Consider the following 15,270-nt stretch of genomic DNA (forward strand, 5'->3'; position numbering starts at 1 on the left):
TCCTCTTCCGGTCCTCGAGGACGCTTTGCCGGCAGGGTCTTCGGCTCTAAACGTGGTGTGGGAGGCGGCAGCAGTCATGGCGATGTTTGAGCAGATGAGAGCGAACGTGGGCAAGTTGCTCAAGGGGATCGACAGGTCTGAGCCCGGTCGGAGGGAGCGTTTCTGTCCAAGAGGGGTGGAGGAGAGCGTTTTCTGGAGTCAGCAAGAGGTGGTCAGCATCCTGGGCTTGCCCAGAGGTGGGATTTTTCAGTCAATTTAGAGCAGTTGTTTAAGAAAACAGCATTGTATAGGCCTAAAGGCAGGAGGTGGCCTTGCCTGCCGCTCAGTCCGCTTTAATACCTTAAGGCCGCCCTCTCTGCTTAACTTACCCTCTCTCAGCCCCTCAATTTTCTCTCTCTGCACCTCAGTCTCCCTGAGCCACTTAGTGCCTCTTTGTGTCTCGCCTCCCCCCCCCCCCACGCCCATTTCATTCATCGAATACATGTTTATTAAAAGCTACACTGTGAATTCTGGGCACTGGTGCGGACCAGAGATAACCAAAGACAGCCACTGGCCATGCTTTCATGGAGTTTCTAGTTCAGACAAACTGGACTGTAGACAGTGATAGCCAGGAGTGGTCAAGGCGGTGATGGGGGAAGCACAGGTAGATTGGTGGGGGCTGGGATGGGGAAAACTAGGCAGGAGAGTATGGGCTGGACCAGAGTGGGGTTTGGGTATGGGAGGAAGGGGTGGATATCAAAGATGTCCAGGAGGCCAGATGTACAGGCTGCAAGGGCTGGTTGGCTGAGAGATTGAGGAGGCATTTTTCAGAAAAAAACCCATGGCTCTAAACCCACCCCGGGGTTTAGAGCTGGGGCTTAGGTCTGGGATATGGATAAGTTTCATCAGAGGTTATAGAGCTGATTCAATATTTGAATAAAGCAAGTGGCCAGTGACAGAGGGAGGGAGGAAAGGAAGAGAAGGAGGAGCAGGCTACATTCCCCCCCCTACTCCCACCCCATGGAGTAACTGGCCTCAGCTCTTGTCTCTGCTCACTGATCTTGTTTCTCCTCTAGGTACAACCCTGAGAACCTGGCCACCCTGGAGCGCTATGTGGAGACACAGGCCAAAGAAAATGCCTATGATCTGGAAGCCAACCTGGCTGTCCTGAAACTGTGAGTATCTGCCTCCATTCCCACCTGGTTCCCATAGTCAGCAGCCTGTCACTCCCAGCACTGGGTGGGGTGGGAGTGAGGGGTAACCTGCAGGATGTGACTTCTCTCTCTTTTTTAAAAATTAGAGTATAGTTGACTTACAATGTTATATTAGTTTTATATGTACAACATAGTGTTTGAGTATATTTATAGGTTATACTCCGTTTAGAGTTATTATATAATGGGGGTTATAGCTTCTGTGCTGTTTGTTGTGACTTTGTATTTTACTTATTTCATATATATTTTGTACCTCTTAATCCCTTTCCATTATCTTGCCTCTCCCCCACCCCATTCCCATCTACAACCACTAGTTTGGTCTCTGTTTCTGTTTTGTTGCTTTCATTTTATTCTTTAGATTCTGCATGTAAGTGAAAACATGTGGTGTTCGCCTTTCCTTGTCTGACTTAACTTCACTAAGCATAGTATTCTCCAGGTCCATCCATGTTGCAAAAGGCAAATTTTCATTCTTTTTCCTTTTTTTTTTAAACGGCTGAATAATATTCCATTGTGTGTCTGTGTTATAGGTACCACATCTTCTTTATCCATTCATTTGTCAATGGACACTTAGGTTGCTTCCAGATCTTGGCTACTGAAAATAGTGCTCCTGTGAACACTGGGGTGCATGTATCATTTCAAGTTAGTGTTTGTTTTCTTTATATATATACACACACACACGCATACCCAGGAATGGAATTGCTGGATCATGTGGTAGTTCTAGTTTTAATTTTACGGGGAACCTCCCTATTGTTTTCCATGGTGGCTGCGCCAGTTGACATGACACTACCAAGCGTTCTCTCCTCCGCATCCTTGCCGGTGTTTTGTTATTTGTTGTCTTCTGGTTGATAGCCATTTTATCAGGTGTGTGATTCTGATTTGCATTTTCCTGATGTTTAGTGATGTTGAGCATCTTCTCATGTGCCTGTTGGCCATCTCTGTGTCTTCTTTGGAGAAAAAAAGCCTATTCAGAAGTTTCTGACAGGGTTTTGGGGGATTTTTGGTATTGAATTGTATGACCTCTTTATCTACTTTGGATAGAATGTGGATAGAATGTGCAAGACTAAGGAGCCAGGAAGTAGGGGCAGGAGGAGGGATGGTTTTTGCAAACTTAGTTACGGGGCTGCAGTCCAGCAGTTACGACTCCAGCCTTCCACTGCAGGGGATACGAGTTAGATCCCTGGTTGGGGAACTAAGATTCCACGTGCCTTGAGGTGCAACCAAAAAGTAAAAAAATAAATAAATAAAAATCATAACAAGGCGCACATAACAGGCTGCTGCTGCTGTTGCTAAGTCGCTTCAGTTGTGTCCAACTCTGTGCGACCCCATAGACAGCAGCCCACCAGGCTTCCCCGTCCCTGGGACTCTCCAGGCAAGAACACTGGAGTGGGTTGCCATTTCCTTCTCCAGTGCATGAAAGTGAAAAGTGAAAGTGAAGTCGCTCAGTTGTGTCCGACTCTTCGCGACGCCATGGACTGCAGCCTACCAGGCTCCTCCATCCATGGGAGTTCCCAGGCAAGAGTACTGGAGTGGGGTGCCATTGCCTTCTCCGTAACAGACTGCTGCAGAAAGCAAATCTATGGTTTAACGTGGAGTTATAAACACCTGTGTAATCAGCATCCCAATTGCAAATGGGTGTTGCTAGCACCCCTGTCCTTTGCCCCGTGTGTTTTGTGCCAACCACCCTGACCCTGGTGACCACTCCTGTGCTCTCATGGCCTGGCTTTGTGTGAATTTACCATACGCTTGCAGACATATGTACACACATACACATCCTGATTCACTTAGCTCAGATTTGCCTGCTTTGAACTGAACATAAGAGTAGCCGTACGACTGGAGCCCTTCTGCGTCTGGCAGCTTGCACTCAGCCCTGGGTTGTGAGCGCCACGCTTTTCCTGTGTGGCTGCAGTTGGTTGTCATTGCTGTGTAGTGTTCCATGTGGAACCAGGTCCTAATTATCTGTTACTCTGTCGGTGGATATTTGGTTTCTTCTTTCTAGATGCTTTACGGACACACCGTTATTGTTCCTTGTTTTAGTCACTAAGTCACATCCAACTCTTTTTCAACCCCAAGAGCTGTAGCCTGCCAGGCTCCTCTTGTCCATGGGATTCTCCAGGCAAGAATACTGGAGTGGGTTGCCATTTCCTTCTCCAGGGGATCTTCCTGACCCAGGGATTGAACCTGTGTCTCCTGCATTGGCGGTCAGGTTCTTTACCACCGAGCCGCCAGGGAAGCCCAACTACCAGCTTTGTAATGTTTAGAGCTTTCGTGACCTCGATTTTGCCATCTGTAAGATGGAGACGGTGGGTGTGTTGGGGAGGTCGTTTAGCTTGTTAGTGGTGATAACCACTGCCTAGTGAGCACTCCCCATGTGGTACCTACTGTGCTATAACCTTTGTATTAACTCACTTTGAGGCTATGTTTTGTTTGTGAGGTAGATACAGTTGGGTTTTTTAATTTGTTTTGGTTTTTTTGTCGTAGCACCACACTGACACGCAAGATCTTAGTTTCCTGAACCCCCTGCAGTGGAAGCACAGAGTCTTAAGCATCGAACCACCAGGGAAGTCCCGATACAGTGGTTTATTCTCACCTCTTGCAAGAGAGGAAACTGATGCACAGAGCATTTATTATTTTTTAGAATCTTACTTCATTATTTGTATTTTTGGCTGTGCTGGGTCTTCAGTGCTGTGCAAGCACTTTCTCTGGTTGTGGGGGGCTTGTGAGCTGCACAGGCTGCTCATTGCCGTGGCTTCTCTTATTGTGGAGCCCAGGCTCTAGGGCGCACGGGCTTTAGTAGTTGTGCTGCACAGGCTTAGCTGCCCTGTGGCACGTGGGATCTTTCCAGACCAGGGAAGTCTACTTATTTTAAATGCTCCATGCCGGGGCTTCCCTGGTGGTCCTGTGGTTAAGAATCTGCCTTGCAGTGCAGGGGGACACAGGTTCCATCCCGGGTACAGAAAGATCCCACATACCACAGGGCAGCCAAGCCTGTGTGCCACATCTACTGAGCCTGAGAGCTTTAGAGCCTGTGATCTGCAACAAGAGAAGCCTGTCCATGGGGATTCTCCAGGCAAGAACACTGGAGTGGGTTGCCATGCCCTGCTCCAGGGGATCTTCCCAACCCAGGGATTGAACCCAGGTCCCCCGCATTGCAGGTGGATTCTTTACCATCTGAGCCACCAGGGAAGCCCAACAAGAGAAGCCAGCATACTGCAAGTAGAGAGTAGCCCCTGCTGTCTGCAACTAGCGAAAGTCCACGCACAGCCACAAGGACCCAGCACAGCCAAAAGTAAAGTATTTTTTTAAAGAGTAGTCCAGGGCCACTCAGCGGTGAAGTTTAAATCCAGGCAATTGGCTCCAGAGGCTTGACCACTGCTACTTATGTACTCATTTGTGAATCACTTAACACTGTCTGCCTTACTGAGTGGTTGTGAGGATTAACTGTCTCCATCTACAGAGCAGGAAAGTAGGGGTCAGGGAGCTTAAAGTCCCAGCCAGACAGTGGGGTGGTTGGTATCAGAGCGCAGACATGTCCAGCTCCCAGACTCCGGGCGGAAGCAGCGAGCAGCCTTCCTGGTACCCAGTGAGGCCCAGGGACAAGGAGATGGCACTGCTACTGCATCTGTTTCCCTTCTCAGGTACCAGTTCAACCCGGCCTTTTTCCAGACCACGGTCACGGCCCAGATCCTGCTGAAGGCCCTCACCAACCTGCCCCACACCGACTTCACGCTGTGCAAGTGCATGATCGACCAGGCCCACGCATCCTTCCCGCTTCATGCTGGGACTGGGGGACGGGGAGCAGGGGGACGGAGTCATAGGGGCGTGCTCTTGAGTTCGGACACGGACACCGATTGCCTGCTCTGGTCTTGGCCCCGGGCTGGCCGCGGCTGGGGCAGTACTGTCACAGAGCTCACAGTCTAGCGGGGGAGACCCATCCTCTCTGGAGTAGTCAGGACTTGTGGTGTGAGGGGCCAGAGGAGGCACCTGAACTTGCCTGGAAGCCAGGAAATCTTCCTGGAGGAGGGAGCAGATACAAGATGAGGAATTGGGTGATTCGTAGGGAAGGGTGATCCAGGCAGAGGGGAGCGTGTGTAGGGAAAGAGGAAGAAAAGAGCTCAGTGCCATGTTAGAGTCAGTAGAGGACGTTCGGCTTAGCCACAGAGTTGGTCAGACTCAGAAAGAGCACTGGGGAGCTGAAGAAGGCATTAAGGCTGCAGAGTGATGGGGGAGAAACATGCTTTAGAAAGATTCCCATGAGGCTTCGTAGCTGAGCAAAGACCACCAGGCCAAAGGTCGGAGCCACGAAGAGCTGGCTTGTCGGCTTCCCTTCATTCTGCATATCCCCAGGGACTGGCCAGTGTCTATCTGGTACAGCGCTGTTCTCCAGTGAAGAGATGTTGAGTGAGATACCACTGAGCTGGCCTACTCATTGGCGGCAGGGCTGAGAAATGTCTTCCTCATTGAACCTGCTCTGACAGGTGTGTCCACGGGGGCACCTGCCTTCTGACAGACAGTCCACCTCCCCCAGAGGTCTGTTCTGGTGGCTTAAAAACCGCATAGGATCCACTGTTCAAAGTACAGCAAAGTGCACCATGAAAAAACCAAGGCTTCCTCCCTCCTCGGCCCACGGCCACCCGCTCCCCTCCCTGAAGGCCACAGTTGTTTACAGCCCTCTGCCTTTCCACGATAGCCTACGGATGCAGAAGTGCGGGTGTGCACGTCTATATACACCCGTTCCTCCCGACCCGGTGACGGGCTGTTACACACGTCTTTCTGCATCTTGCTTTTTTCATCTTGCTAGAAGTGTGTCTCATCACGTTTTCCGTGTCAGTTCTGTAAGGGGTGACTCGATCTCAGTGTGCGAGGCGGCCCCTGTTGAGTTGTCCCCATCTCTGGATCCTCAGGTTCTTGCTCATGTTTGCCGTGACAGGCTGTGGTGAGCAGGAGGTGGGCGGGGCGGTTGTGGGCGGGGCAGTCTTGGGCGCAGCAGCAGCCTCCTCTGTCTGGAAGGCCTATTGCCCTTAACGCCTCCCCCCAGCAAGAAGAACGGCCCATCCGGCAGATTTTGTACCTCGGAGACCTGCTGGAGACCTGCCACTTCCAAGCCTTCTGGGTAACTTCCCTGGGGCCCCAGGGTAGGGTGGTGACTGGGCTGTGCAGAAAAGGCTGCTGGAAGTCAAGACCACACACATTTATTGGCTTCCTCCATGGCAGTGGGCCCTGGGTTCAGAACTCTGCGTGTGGGATGGCATGGAATGGTCATCCCCACCTGGAGCCAGGACACCCCAGGCCTCTCCTCTGCTGACAAAGTTCAGGCTTTCTCTCTCTCTCTCTCTCACTCTGTCACACACAGACAAGCACCTGTTCTTTCAGCAAAAGTCCTCTGTCCTCTAAATACTCTCCCCCCACGGGACTTCCCTGGTGTCCAGTGTTTAAGATTCTGTGCTTTCACTGCAGTGGAACCCGAACCAGGAATGGGTTCAAACTAAGATCCTGCATGCCATGGGATATGGCCACATAATAACAGTTGAATAAAGAGTAAATTCTGTTCCCCCTTTCTTGTCCTAACTGGACCTGGTGTCCCAAGGGGGAGTCCACATGGCCTCCTAGCTCTCACCTCCACTCCCAGACCCATCTCCTCGCCCAGCCCCCCAGTCCTGAAGCTCCTATCTTATCATACCCCACCACACTCCATGACTGCTCATTTTTCTGAAGAATGTAACTTACAGCCACTCTTTATTCTTAGGTGCTTGAAAGGGCAGGTCTGTGATCCTTCCATCACCCTGACTTCTCAGTTTCCAGATTTCTTGTTCTCCCTGGGCCCTGAGCCCCTCACTCCCTCCCCTCACATCCAAGATGAGACCAGTTCTCAGCACACTGAATCCCTAAGAAGTTTAAAAAAAAAAAGAAACAACAAATATGATACTAATACTTGAATTGTGCCTTCATGAAATCTGACATCATTAGTCTGGGTGCGGTCTCAGCTTAGTGATTTTAAGCAATTATCCCTGGTGATTTTGCTACCCGGCTAAGTCTGGGAGTTACTGACCTATACTTGTCTTCATCAGCAATTGCCTCATCTGCCCGTGAAGGTCAAACATTTCCAGCCTCTGACCACTTCCTCCTCGCCCCTCGAGTCCCAGCTCGCCCCCATGAGGCCTCTGACCCGACATTCTTCGGCCTGATCAGCAGCCCCTGTCCTCTGTTCTGCTTCCTCCTTCACAAACTGTGCGCTCCTCACCTGGGGCTGTGGGGCTGCAGGAGGCTGGAGAGGAGCTGTCAGTGCCCACCCACAGCCGGTCCGTGCTTCCCTCCCCGTGTTCCTGGATGGCTCTCCGCAACTCCTCACCACCGCCTTTCTCCTCACCTCAGCCTATGACCTGGCTTCTCATTTCATGTGAAAATAGAAGTGGCCAGAGCTGAACTTCCCACCCCTGACCCAACATCTGGCAGCTGACCAAGCCCTGTTCTGCTCTAGTGGGTGACCCGTCCCTCCTCCTCCAGTGCCCTGATCCCCTGCCCTCTCGCCCACTCAGTGGCGTCACACCAGCCATTCTCCCCACTCTGCAAACTTGACCTTCCCACACTATTTCCATCCCCATGCAGCACGTCCACGCTGCAGTGGGTTCTAACATAAAAAAGAACTCCCCCTGCACCTCCACACTCCCCACCAGCTCTGCCACCGCCCCCTCCCTCTGCTCCCCTTCCTGCCTTGCTCCTGGCTGGGACCCCAGCTGTCCCAGTCTGCCCAGGGCTTTCCCGGTCTTAAAGCACAAAGTCTCACATCCCAGGCGAATCAGGGCTGTGGGTCAGCCCACCCCAGGACAGGTTGCCTGTGTTCAGCCTTGTCTTATCCCTCTGCTCACATGAACCCATGCCATTCAGGCTTTTGTGGCCAGCCCTCTGACGCCTGACTCAGGCACAGGCCACCGAAGCGCTCTTGTTGAGACCCACAGTGACACCCCCATTGCTAGATCCCATGGGAAGTTCTCAGGCGCCGGCTCACCTGCCCGGCCAGTGTCTCTTGGCTTCCAGGACAGCTGCTCTCCCACCTTCCTCCTGCCGAGCTGGCTGCTCCCTCTCGTGGTCCTAGTGAGTTCCTCAGCTCCCTCCCTGATGCTGGGGGAGCCCTTGCTGGGAGGGTGACATTTGAGCAGAGGCCTCAAGGAGGTGGGAGTGCTAGCCATGGGGGAAGAGAGTTCCAGACCCCAAAACAGCCAGCACTGAGACCTTGAGGTGGGCGGATGTCTGGCAAGTCTGAGGGGCAGCGAGGAGCCCCTGTGGTTGGAGTGAGGCGGTAAGTGGGAGGAGGTGATGGGTAGTTCCCAGGGGGTTGGGGAGGGTGGGCTCATGGGCCATGGTAGGGCTGTTGCCCTTTTCTCTGAATTAGGTGAGATCCGAGAAGAGGTGGTTGAGTGCAGGTACCTCATCTGTCTCCTCTCTCGTCATTTCATGGGAAAATAGAAGCGGCCAAAGCTGAATTTCCCACCCCTAGCCAGTGCTGAGGGCTTGAGGTGGCTGAGTGTCTGGCATGTCTGAGGGGCAGTGAGGAGCCCCTGTGGTTGGAGTGAGGGGGTGAGTGGGAGGAGGTGATGGGCAGATGGGGTTTGCCAGGTGCAAACCCCACTCTGATTTTGGGCAAATCTCTTAGCTGCTCTGAGCCTTGGTTTCCCCATCTCTAAAATAGGAGAAAAACCAGCATTGTTACATCATAAGGTTGCATACAGAAGAAGGGCTGACCTGTGGGGTGAATGCTAGAGTGTTCGCTTCTCTTATTTTATTATCGGGGTTAATCTTCTTGGCATTATTTATAACTTTTTTCTTTGGCCACATGGCTTGTGAGATCTTAGTTCCCTGACCAGGGATTGAATCCAGGCCCTTGGCAATGAAAGTGCCGAGTCCTAACCACTGGACTGCCGAGGGGTCCCCTTGACGTTACTGACAATTAGCGTTATTGTGAACATCGTCTTTCCCCTCACAGCAAGCCCTGGATGAAAACATGGACCTCCTGGAAGGTATAACCGGCTTTGAAGACTCTGTCCGAAAATGTAAGTTCCTCTCTGAGCTTGGGCTCCCTGAGGGGAGGGAGTGGCAGCAGGTTCTGAGAGTGGCCCTTCGTGTTTGTCCCTAATTTCCGCAGTTATCTGCCATGTCGTGGGCATCACGTATCAACACATTGATCGCTGGCTGCTGGCTGAGATGCTCGGGGATCTGACAGGTAAGGCCTTCTCTGGGTCCCTAGTGCCATCTAGGAGGTCAGAGTGAGCAGGGCAGTGGGCCTCAGCCAGCTCCTCAAATGGGCCCATTCCTGCCTTACCAGGTTGTTATTAAAGGCCCAGTCCAGAGAGGAAATAAGGAATTAATATAACACCTCCCTTGCCTTTTCAAACATCCTACAGCATTCATTCATTATTCTGCATAAATTAGTTGAATGCCCACTCTGCACTGTTCAAGGCCCTGGAGCACGGCAGTGAGCAGCACAGAATGGCTTAGATTCATTCTCATGGAGGTAGCAAAACATGACAAATGAAGCTGTTCATGTCTAGTGGGATCCATGCATGACAGCCCCTGGAGAGGGCCGGGAGGGTGGGGAGTGAGGGAGCAGGAGGCACCTGGAGGTGGAGGCGGCAGCCTGAGCGCAGAGTGAATGTGAGGATGCAGTGCTCAGAGAGCAGCCAGGAAGCCCTTGGCTGGGGCTGGGGGAGCCAGGGGGCAGAGCCAGGGCAGAGAGGTGGTGTGGGGAGGGGTTTCAGGCACTGAAGGGCCTCCTGCCTGAGGACTTTGTCCTCTATCCTGAGTGAGATGGAGCCACTGGAGGGTCTGAGCAGAGGAGAACATGATTAGATTTATATTTCTAAAGATCCCTCTAAAAAGAAAAAAAAAGTGTGCATATTTGCTCATTTTTCAAAAAGAAATACAGGAGGGGAAAAATTTTTAAACAAGGAAAATGGTTACTTCTTGGGAGCTGAGGGTGAGAACAGGGAGGAGAGTTGGGGGATTGGGGGTGAGATTTCTCTGAGCACCTTCTTGGATAGTTTTGCCTTTTAAGCCAGATGAAACATTGTTTTCAGTGGAAGCTAACTTTTCCTGGACACTTTGTGTCGGGTACTAAGTGCTTTACATTGTGTGGATATTTTATGTGTTTAAAAGTGAAATTAAATCAGAAAGGGATGAAACAGCCCTTAGAGTTGAAGGTAAAGAGAAACAGATGAATCTGTATCAAATTGATAGTAGTCACACAGAAAAGAATTATTTCAAGTTATAGAACACTTCTCTGGCCAGAAAATATCTTATTTTTTTTTTTGGTGTTGTTCACTCGCTAAGTCCTGTCTGGCTCTTTGAGACCCCATGGACTGCAGCATGCCAGGCTCCCCTGTTCTTCATTGTCTGCTGGAGTTTGCTCAAACTCACATCCACTGAATCAGTGATGCTAGCTAACCATCTCATCCTCTGCTGCCCCCTTTCTAAAGGCAAGAAAGAGCTGCAAAGAAATTCTTAAACGTGGTGCCATAAGCTTACTGTTCTTGGAAATGATGAAATCATCATTTTGAAGCCATTTCAATGTAGATTGGGGGAAAAGCAGAGAAGTAAGCGCTCTGCTGTTTTTAGGAGCTGAGCTTTTACCCTGGGAGACATGAGAGGTAAATAGAAAATGAAACTCAGAAGCCCTGTAGTGGGAAGGATGAGAAAGCTAAAAGGCTCCCCCTGGCGGCTGTTTGGAGAATGAACCGTAGGAGCCCCAGGCTGGCAGCCCGAGATCAGATCTGCCCAAGGCAGGCAAGGAGGACACCCTGAGTGCAGCCCCCATCCCCAATACTGTGGGATCCCTGTGCAAAGCCCCTGCGCTGCTGTGTCCTCTGCAGACAGCCAGCTAAAGGTGTGGATGAGCAAGTACGGCTGGAGCGCTGACGAGTCGGGCCAGATCTTCATCTGCAGCCAGGAGGAGAGCATAAAGCCCAAGAACATCGTGGAGAAGATCGACTTTGACAGTGAGTAGTGGCCTGAGCCTCAGGCTGTGGGGCTGAGGAGGGGCCTTATAAGAGAGCAGGGCTGGGTCCCCAAAGATTCAGGTAGATAAGTTCTGACTCAGGGCCAAGAAATGTGTACCTGCCAGATTCCCCTGATCTCTTGTGTCCCAGGCAGGCCGCCTTCCCCGGGGAGAAAGGGCGGAGGGTCCTGGTGTCCTTCCCTGGAATTCTGGGCACTGGATCCTGCCCTGAAGCGCTCAGTAAGACTTCCCAGGGCCTGGAGGGACCCGGCACGGTATCCCCACACCCTCACTGGCCCTGGGGCCTCGGCCCTGACATCTGTTAAAACGCAGCAGAACACCTACCAGGAAGTGCAGGCTCTGCGGCCGGGGCAGCTGGGTGGGATCCGGGTTCTTTATTCATCTGTAATTTCGGGCAGGCGACCTTACATCTCTGCCTCCAGTTTCTCATCTAGAAAGTGGGGGGTGACAGCCCAATAATTATGACTAACTCCATATAGTTTTTACACTTTTTATTATTAAAGTCATTGGTCCTTGGGTCAACCCCATAAGTAACTGAATAATAAGTAACTAATAACTATATAAGTAACTAATATAAGTAATAATAAGTAACTAAGTAACTGAATAATACCGCAGTACCCACCCCCTGGAGGTATGAGTGTGAAGTGAGACACTGCATGTGCAACACTTAGCAAAGAACCAGTCCTGCAGCTCACTAAATGTTACCCTCATTGTCACCATCACATTAAGTAACACTCCACTGGCTGCTCAACTAGAGCAAACCTGCTATCACACCTTCCCACTGCGCAGGCGTCCTGGAATAAGAGAGAACTGGCGGGGCAGGGACGGGCTGCTTCCTTAGGCCCTCGGTCTCCTCCCCGCCCTCTTAAGTGTGGTTCTGGTGTGTTAAAGATAAGGACTGGTACGCTGTGGCCTCTGAGTACAAAATGACTACATTGCTATTTAACTGAGGAACAAGATTGAGCAGGCAGGCATCTCCACACCTGGGGGCTGCGGACCTTCAGTCTAAATGAGATGTGCCCACCGAGTTGGGGTTCTTTGTGAGAATTCCTTGGAGCAAAGGGTTCTGCGGATGAGATGCAAGTCCAGCGCTCAGAGCATCTCGCAAATTGTTGCTTAGTCACTTCAGTCTTGTCCCGACTTCTGTGACCCAGTGGACTGTAGCCTGCCAGGCTCTTCTGTCGTGGGGTTTCCCAGACAAGAATATTGGAGTGGGTTGCTATTTCCCTTTCCAGGGGATCTTCCCTATCCAGGGATCGAACTTTTGTCTCCTGCATTGGCAGATGGTGGATTCTTTACCACTGATCCACCAGGGAAGCCCATCTCGCAAATACTACCATAGTAAATGTTATCAGGATGGTGATGAAAATAGCAAATCATACTTTTAAAATCCAGGCATTGGGACTTCCCTGGTGGTCCAGTGGTTAAGACTGCCTTCCCATGCAGGGGTTTGCGGGTTTGATCCCTGATCGAGGAGCTAAAATACGATTCAATAAAGACTTTAAAAAAAGAAATAAAGGCATTGTTCTTAGCCTGTTGTTTAAGTCTACAAGGCCCCTAAACAGTTGTGGGCGCTGCGGTTGGTGGTTGGAGGTTCATCTTGTATCTTTGCCACATTGACCCTGGCCTTCCCTTTTCTTCTCAACAGGTGTGTCCAGCATCATGGCCTCCTCCCAGTAACTTTGCAGTCGTTTAATAAAGATGTGTTGACTTCTTAGCCTGTTGTCTCCCCTTCGACTTCCTGCCTCTGCCCCTCCCCGACCAGCATCAGGGTCTCGCATCACCGGGTGCTGGGGCCACCTCTGATCTGTCTGCCCACCCCCACCCCTCAACCCAGCAGCAGAGCTTCTGTCTCCCCAGACCTGCTCCTCTGCCCAGACCCAGTGGCTGACCTTCACCGCCCCCTTCCTGACCCGTCAGATCACAGGTGGAGGTCCTGCAGCCATGAGTCAGCACGGAGGGTATGAATGGGTTGTGGGTGAGTCAGCAAGGTGTGAGTAAGAGCTAGGAGCCCAGCCCTGCACCTGGGGCTAGCCAGGGCTCTCCCGTCCTCCCGAAAACCTATGAACAGGTGCGGCCCCTGGGTTCCTGGAGGGGGAGGAGCAGCACCCTGACCCTTGGGCCTCCCAAGCAGCCCTAGGGCAGTGGCCGGAAGGGTGAGTGGGGGAGGACTCTGGTTGCTTGCTCAACCTGTGAAAGTAGTAGTCACTCAGTCCTGTCCTTATGCGACCCCATGGACTGTAGCCCACCAGGCTCCTCTGTCCATGGAATTCTCCAGGCAAGAGTCCCTGGAGTGGGCTGCCATTTCCTTCTCCAGGGGATCTTCCCCACCCAGGGATTGAACCTGGGAATCCCTTGTCAGAATCATAAGGATTCCATGGGCTCTGGCCAGTGATGTTTTCAGATCAAGACCTAGCCTGTTCTTGGCACTGAGCCAACCAGAGTCACTTCCTTTCAGAGTCAGGAGAGTTTGTTCCCCCGCCCCCTCAGCCCCACATTGGGAACTAGTCCCCAACATTCTTTTTGGTGAGACTTTTTAAGAAAGTTGGGATTTGCAGCCAGGCCATTCTGCCCCTATCCTCAAGTCTTAGCCTTGGGTTGGTTATTCAAATTTGGTAAGGTATTCCACACATTCTGATGGAATGACTGGTTGAGCTTTCACCTCTGAGCCTGTTGTCTGCAGGAAGAAGGACTGCCTCTTAGGGAAAATGAGAGGAAATCAGATGCTGCGATAGATGCATATCCCGCCCCGAGGGAGTGCCTCACTCTCATGCCCTTGTGTGTGGACTCTGCTTACAGAAAGGGCAGTGCCAGAGCTGCCAGCCCTCCCTGCTGGCCGGCACTCACACCCATCATTCTCTAAGCCAGGGCAGGACAGGATACCCTTTACGCCGAGATCCAGACCTGAGCAGGAGCCAGGAACTAGGGTGTGCCGGAATCCGGGGACAAAGGGTACTATTGCAGCTCAGGACTTGGGAGCCAGCTCTATGGGGTGGGGGGAAGGAGGGGACACTGGATGCTGTCCCCCACCCATTTAGTCCATCAGCAGAAGAGCACCCACTCTGAGTGGGCATGCTCCCACTCCCCAACTTGGCAAGTGCCCCTGTGTAGGATACAAGCTAGTCACGGCCATTCCGCAAAGGGAGAGGAAACGACCTTTAAGTGTTCTGGAAGCCACGGCTTTTCCTGCTTTGACAACCTGCTTCTGTTCTAGGAAGATCACCCTTTGAGCAGCTAAGAGGCCTTGGTCTGCAGAAAGACCGAGTTTAGACACCAGCCCAGTGGCTTTTGGGTGTGTTAAGGAGAGTACCCCTTCAGCCGTTGCACTCAGGGCTTTGAGATCATCGGCATGTCACCTGTCGTGGTGACTTGGGCTTTGGTCTGCTGGTACAGCTGCTTCCACAGTCACCCCTAGCATCCCAGGACCTGCTCATGTCCCCACCCTGAGAGGTCACAGCCCTCTCTCCTTTCTTTCTTCTAGGTAGGGTTAATAACAGGATAGAGTGTTATTTTTAATTCAAAATTTACTGTCTATCATTTCTTTTTGGCCATGTGGCTTGCAGAATTAAGACACTTGTGGGGTCTTAGCTCCCTGGCCTGGGACTGAACCTAGGGCCACAGGCGTGAAAACGCCAAGTCCTAACCACTGGACTGCCAGGAAATTCCCAATAATGGGATATAGCATTTAATACGGAGAAGGCAATGGCACCCCACTCCAGTACTCTTGCCTGGAAAATCCCATGGACGGAGGAGCCTGGTGGGCTGCAGTCCATGGGGTCGCTGGGAGTCGGACACAACTGAGCAACTTCACTTTCACTTTTCACTTTCATGCATTGGAAAAGGAAATGGCAACCCACTCCAGTGTTCTTGCCTGGAGAGTCCCAGGGACGGGGGAGCCTGGTGGGCTGTCGTCTATGGGGTCGCACAGAGTCGGACACGACTGAAGCGACTTAGCAGCAGCAGCAACAGCAGCATTTAATAAGTTCTGACTGAAGTCACAAAAAGTCACAAGTTTTCCACCAAATGATGATGTGGAAATTGTGAACCTAACCCCAGGGCCCCCTGGCCATACCC

General features: G+C 51.7%; 1 protein-coding gene across 3 annotated transcripts; it reads left to right on the forward strand.

Annotated features, from left to right (window-relative positions):
• Window positions 1–2: 2 nt before the first annotated feature.
• EIF3K (eukaryotic translation initiation factor 3 subunit K) lies at window positions 3–12,913 on the forward strand. 3 transcript variants are annotated; one of them, XM_086352352.1, is made up of 8 exons: window positions 3–236; window positions 1,056–1,154; window positions 4,826–4,946; window positions 6,226–6,300; window positions 9,169–9,235; window positions 9,328–9,405; window positions 11,051–11,176; window positions 12,845–12,913. In XM_086352352.1, exons 3-8 carry the CDS (start codon window positions 4,929–4,931, stop codon window positions 12,874–12,876), a joined length of 396 nt encoding a protein of 131 aa, XP_086208478.1. In that variant the 5' UTR covers window positions 3–236; window positions 1,056–1,154; window positions 4,826–4,928; the 3' UTR covers window positions 12,877–12,913. The 3 variants fall into 3 exon arrangements, with proteins under 3 accessions (XP_086208478.1, XP_086208476.1, XP_086208477.1); XM_086352350.1 differs by having other exon boundaries at window positions 3–135; XM_086352351.1 differs by lacking the exons at window positions 9,169–9,235; window positions 9,328–9,405; window positions 11,051–11,176; window positions 12,845–12,913 and adding an exon at window positions 7,256–7,978 and having other exon boundaries at window positions 3–135.
• Window positions 12,914–15,270: the final 2,357 nt, after the last annotated feature.

This window comes from Bos grunniens, chromosome 18 (genome assembly GCF_055505025.1).
Source record: "Bos grunniens cultivar Pamir isolate PY7600 chromosome 18, Bosgru_T2T1.0, whole genome shotgun sequence".
NCBI lineage: Eukaryota > Metazoa > Chordata > Mammalia > Artiodactyla > Bovidae > Bos > Bos grunniens.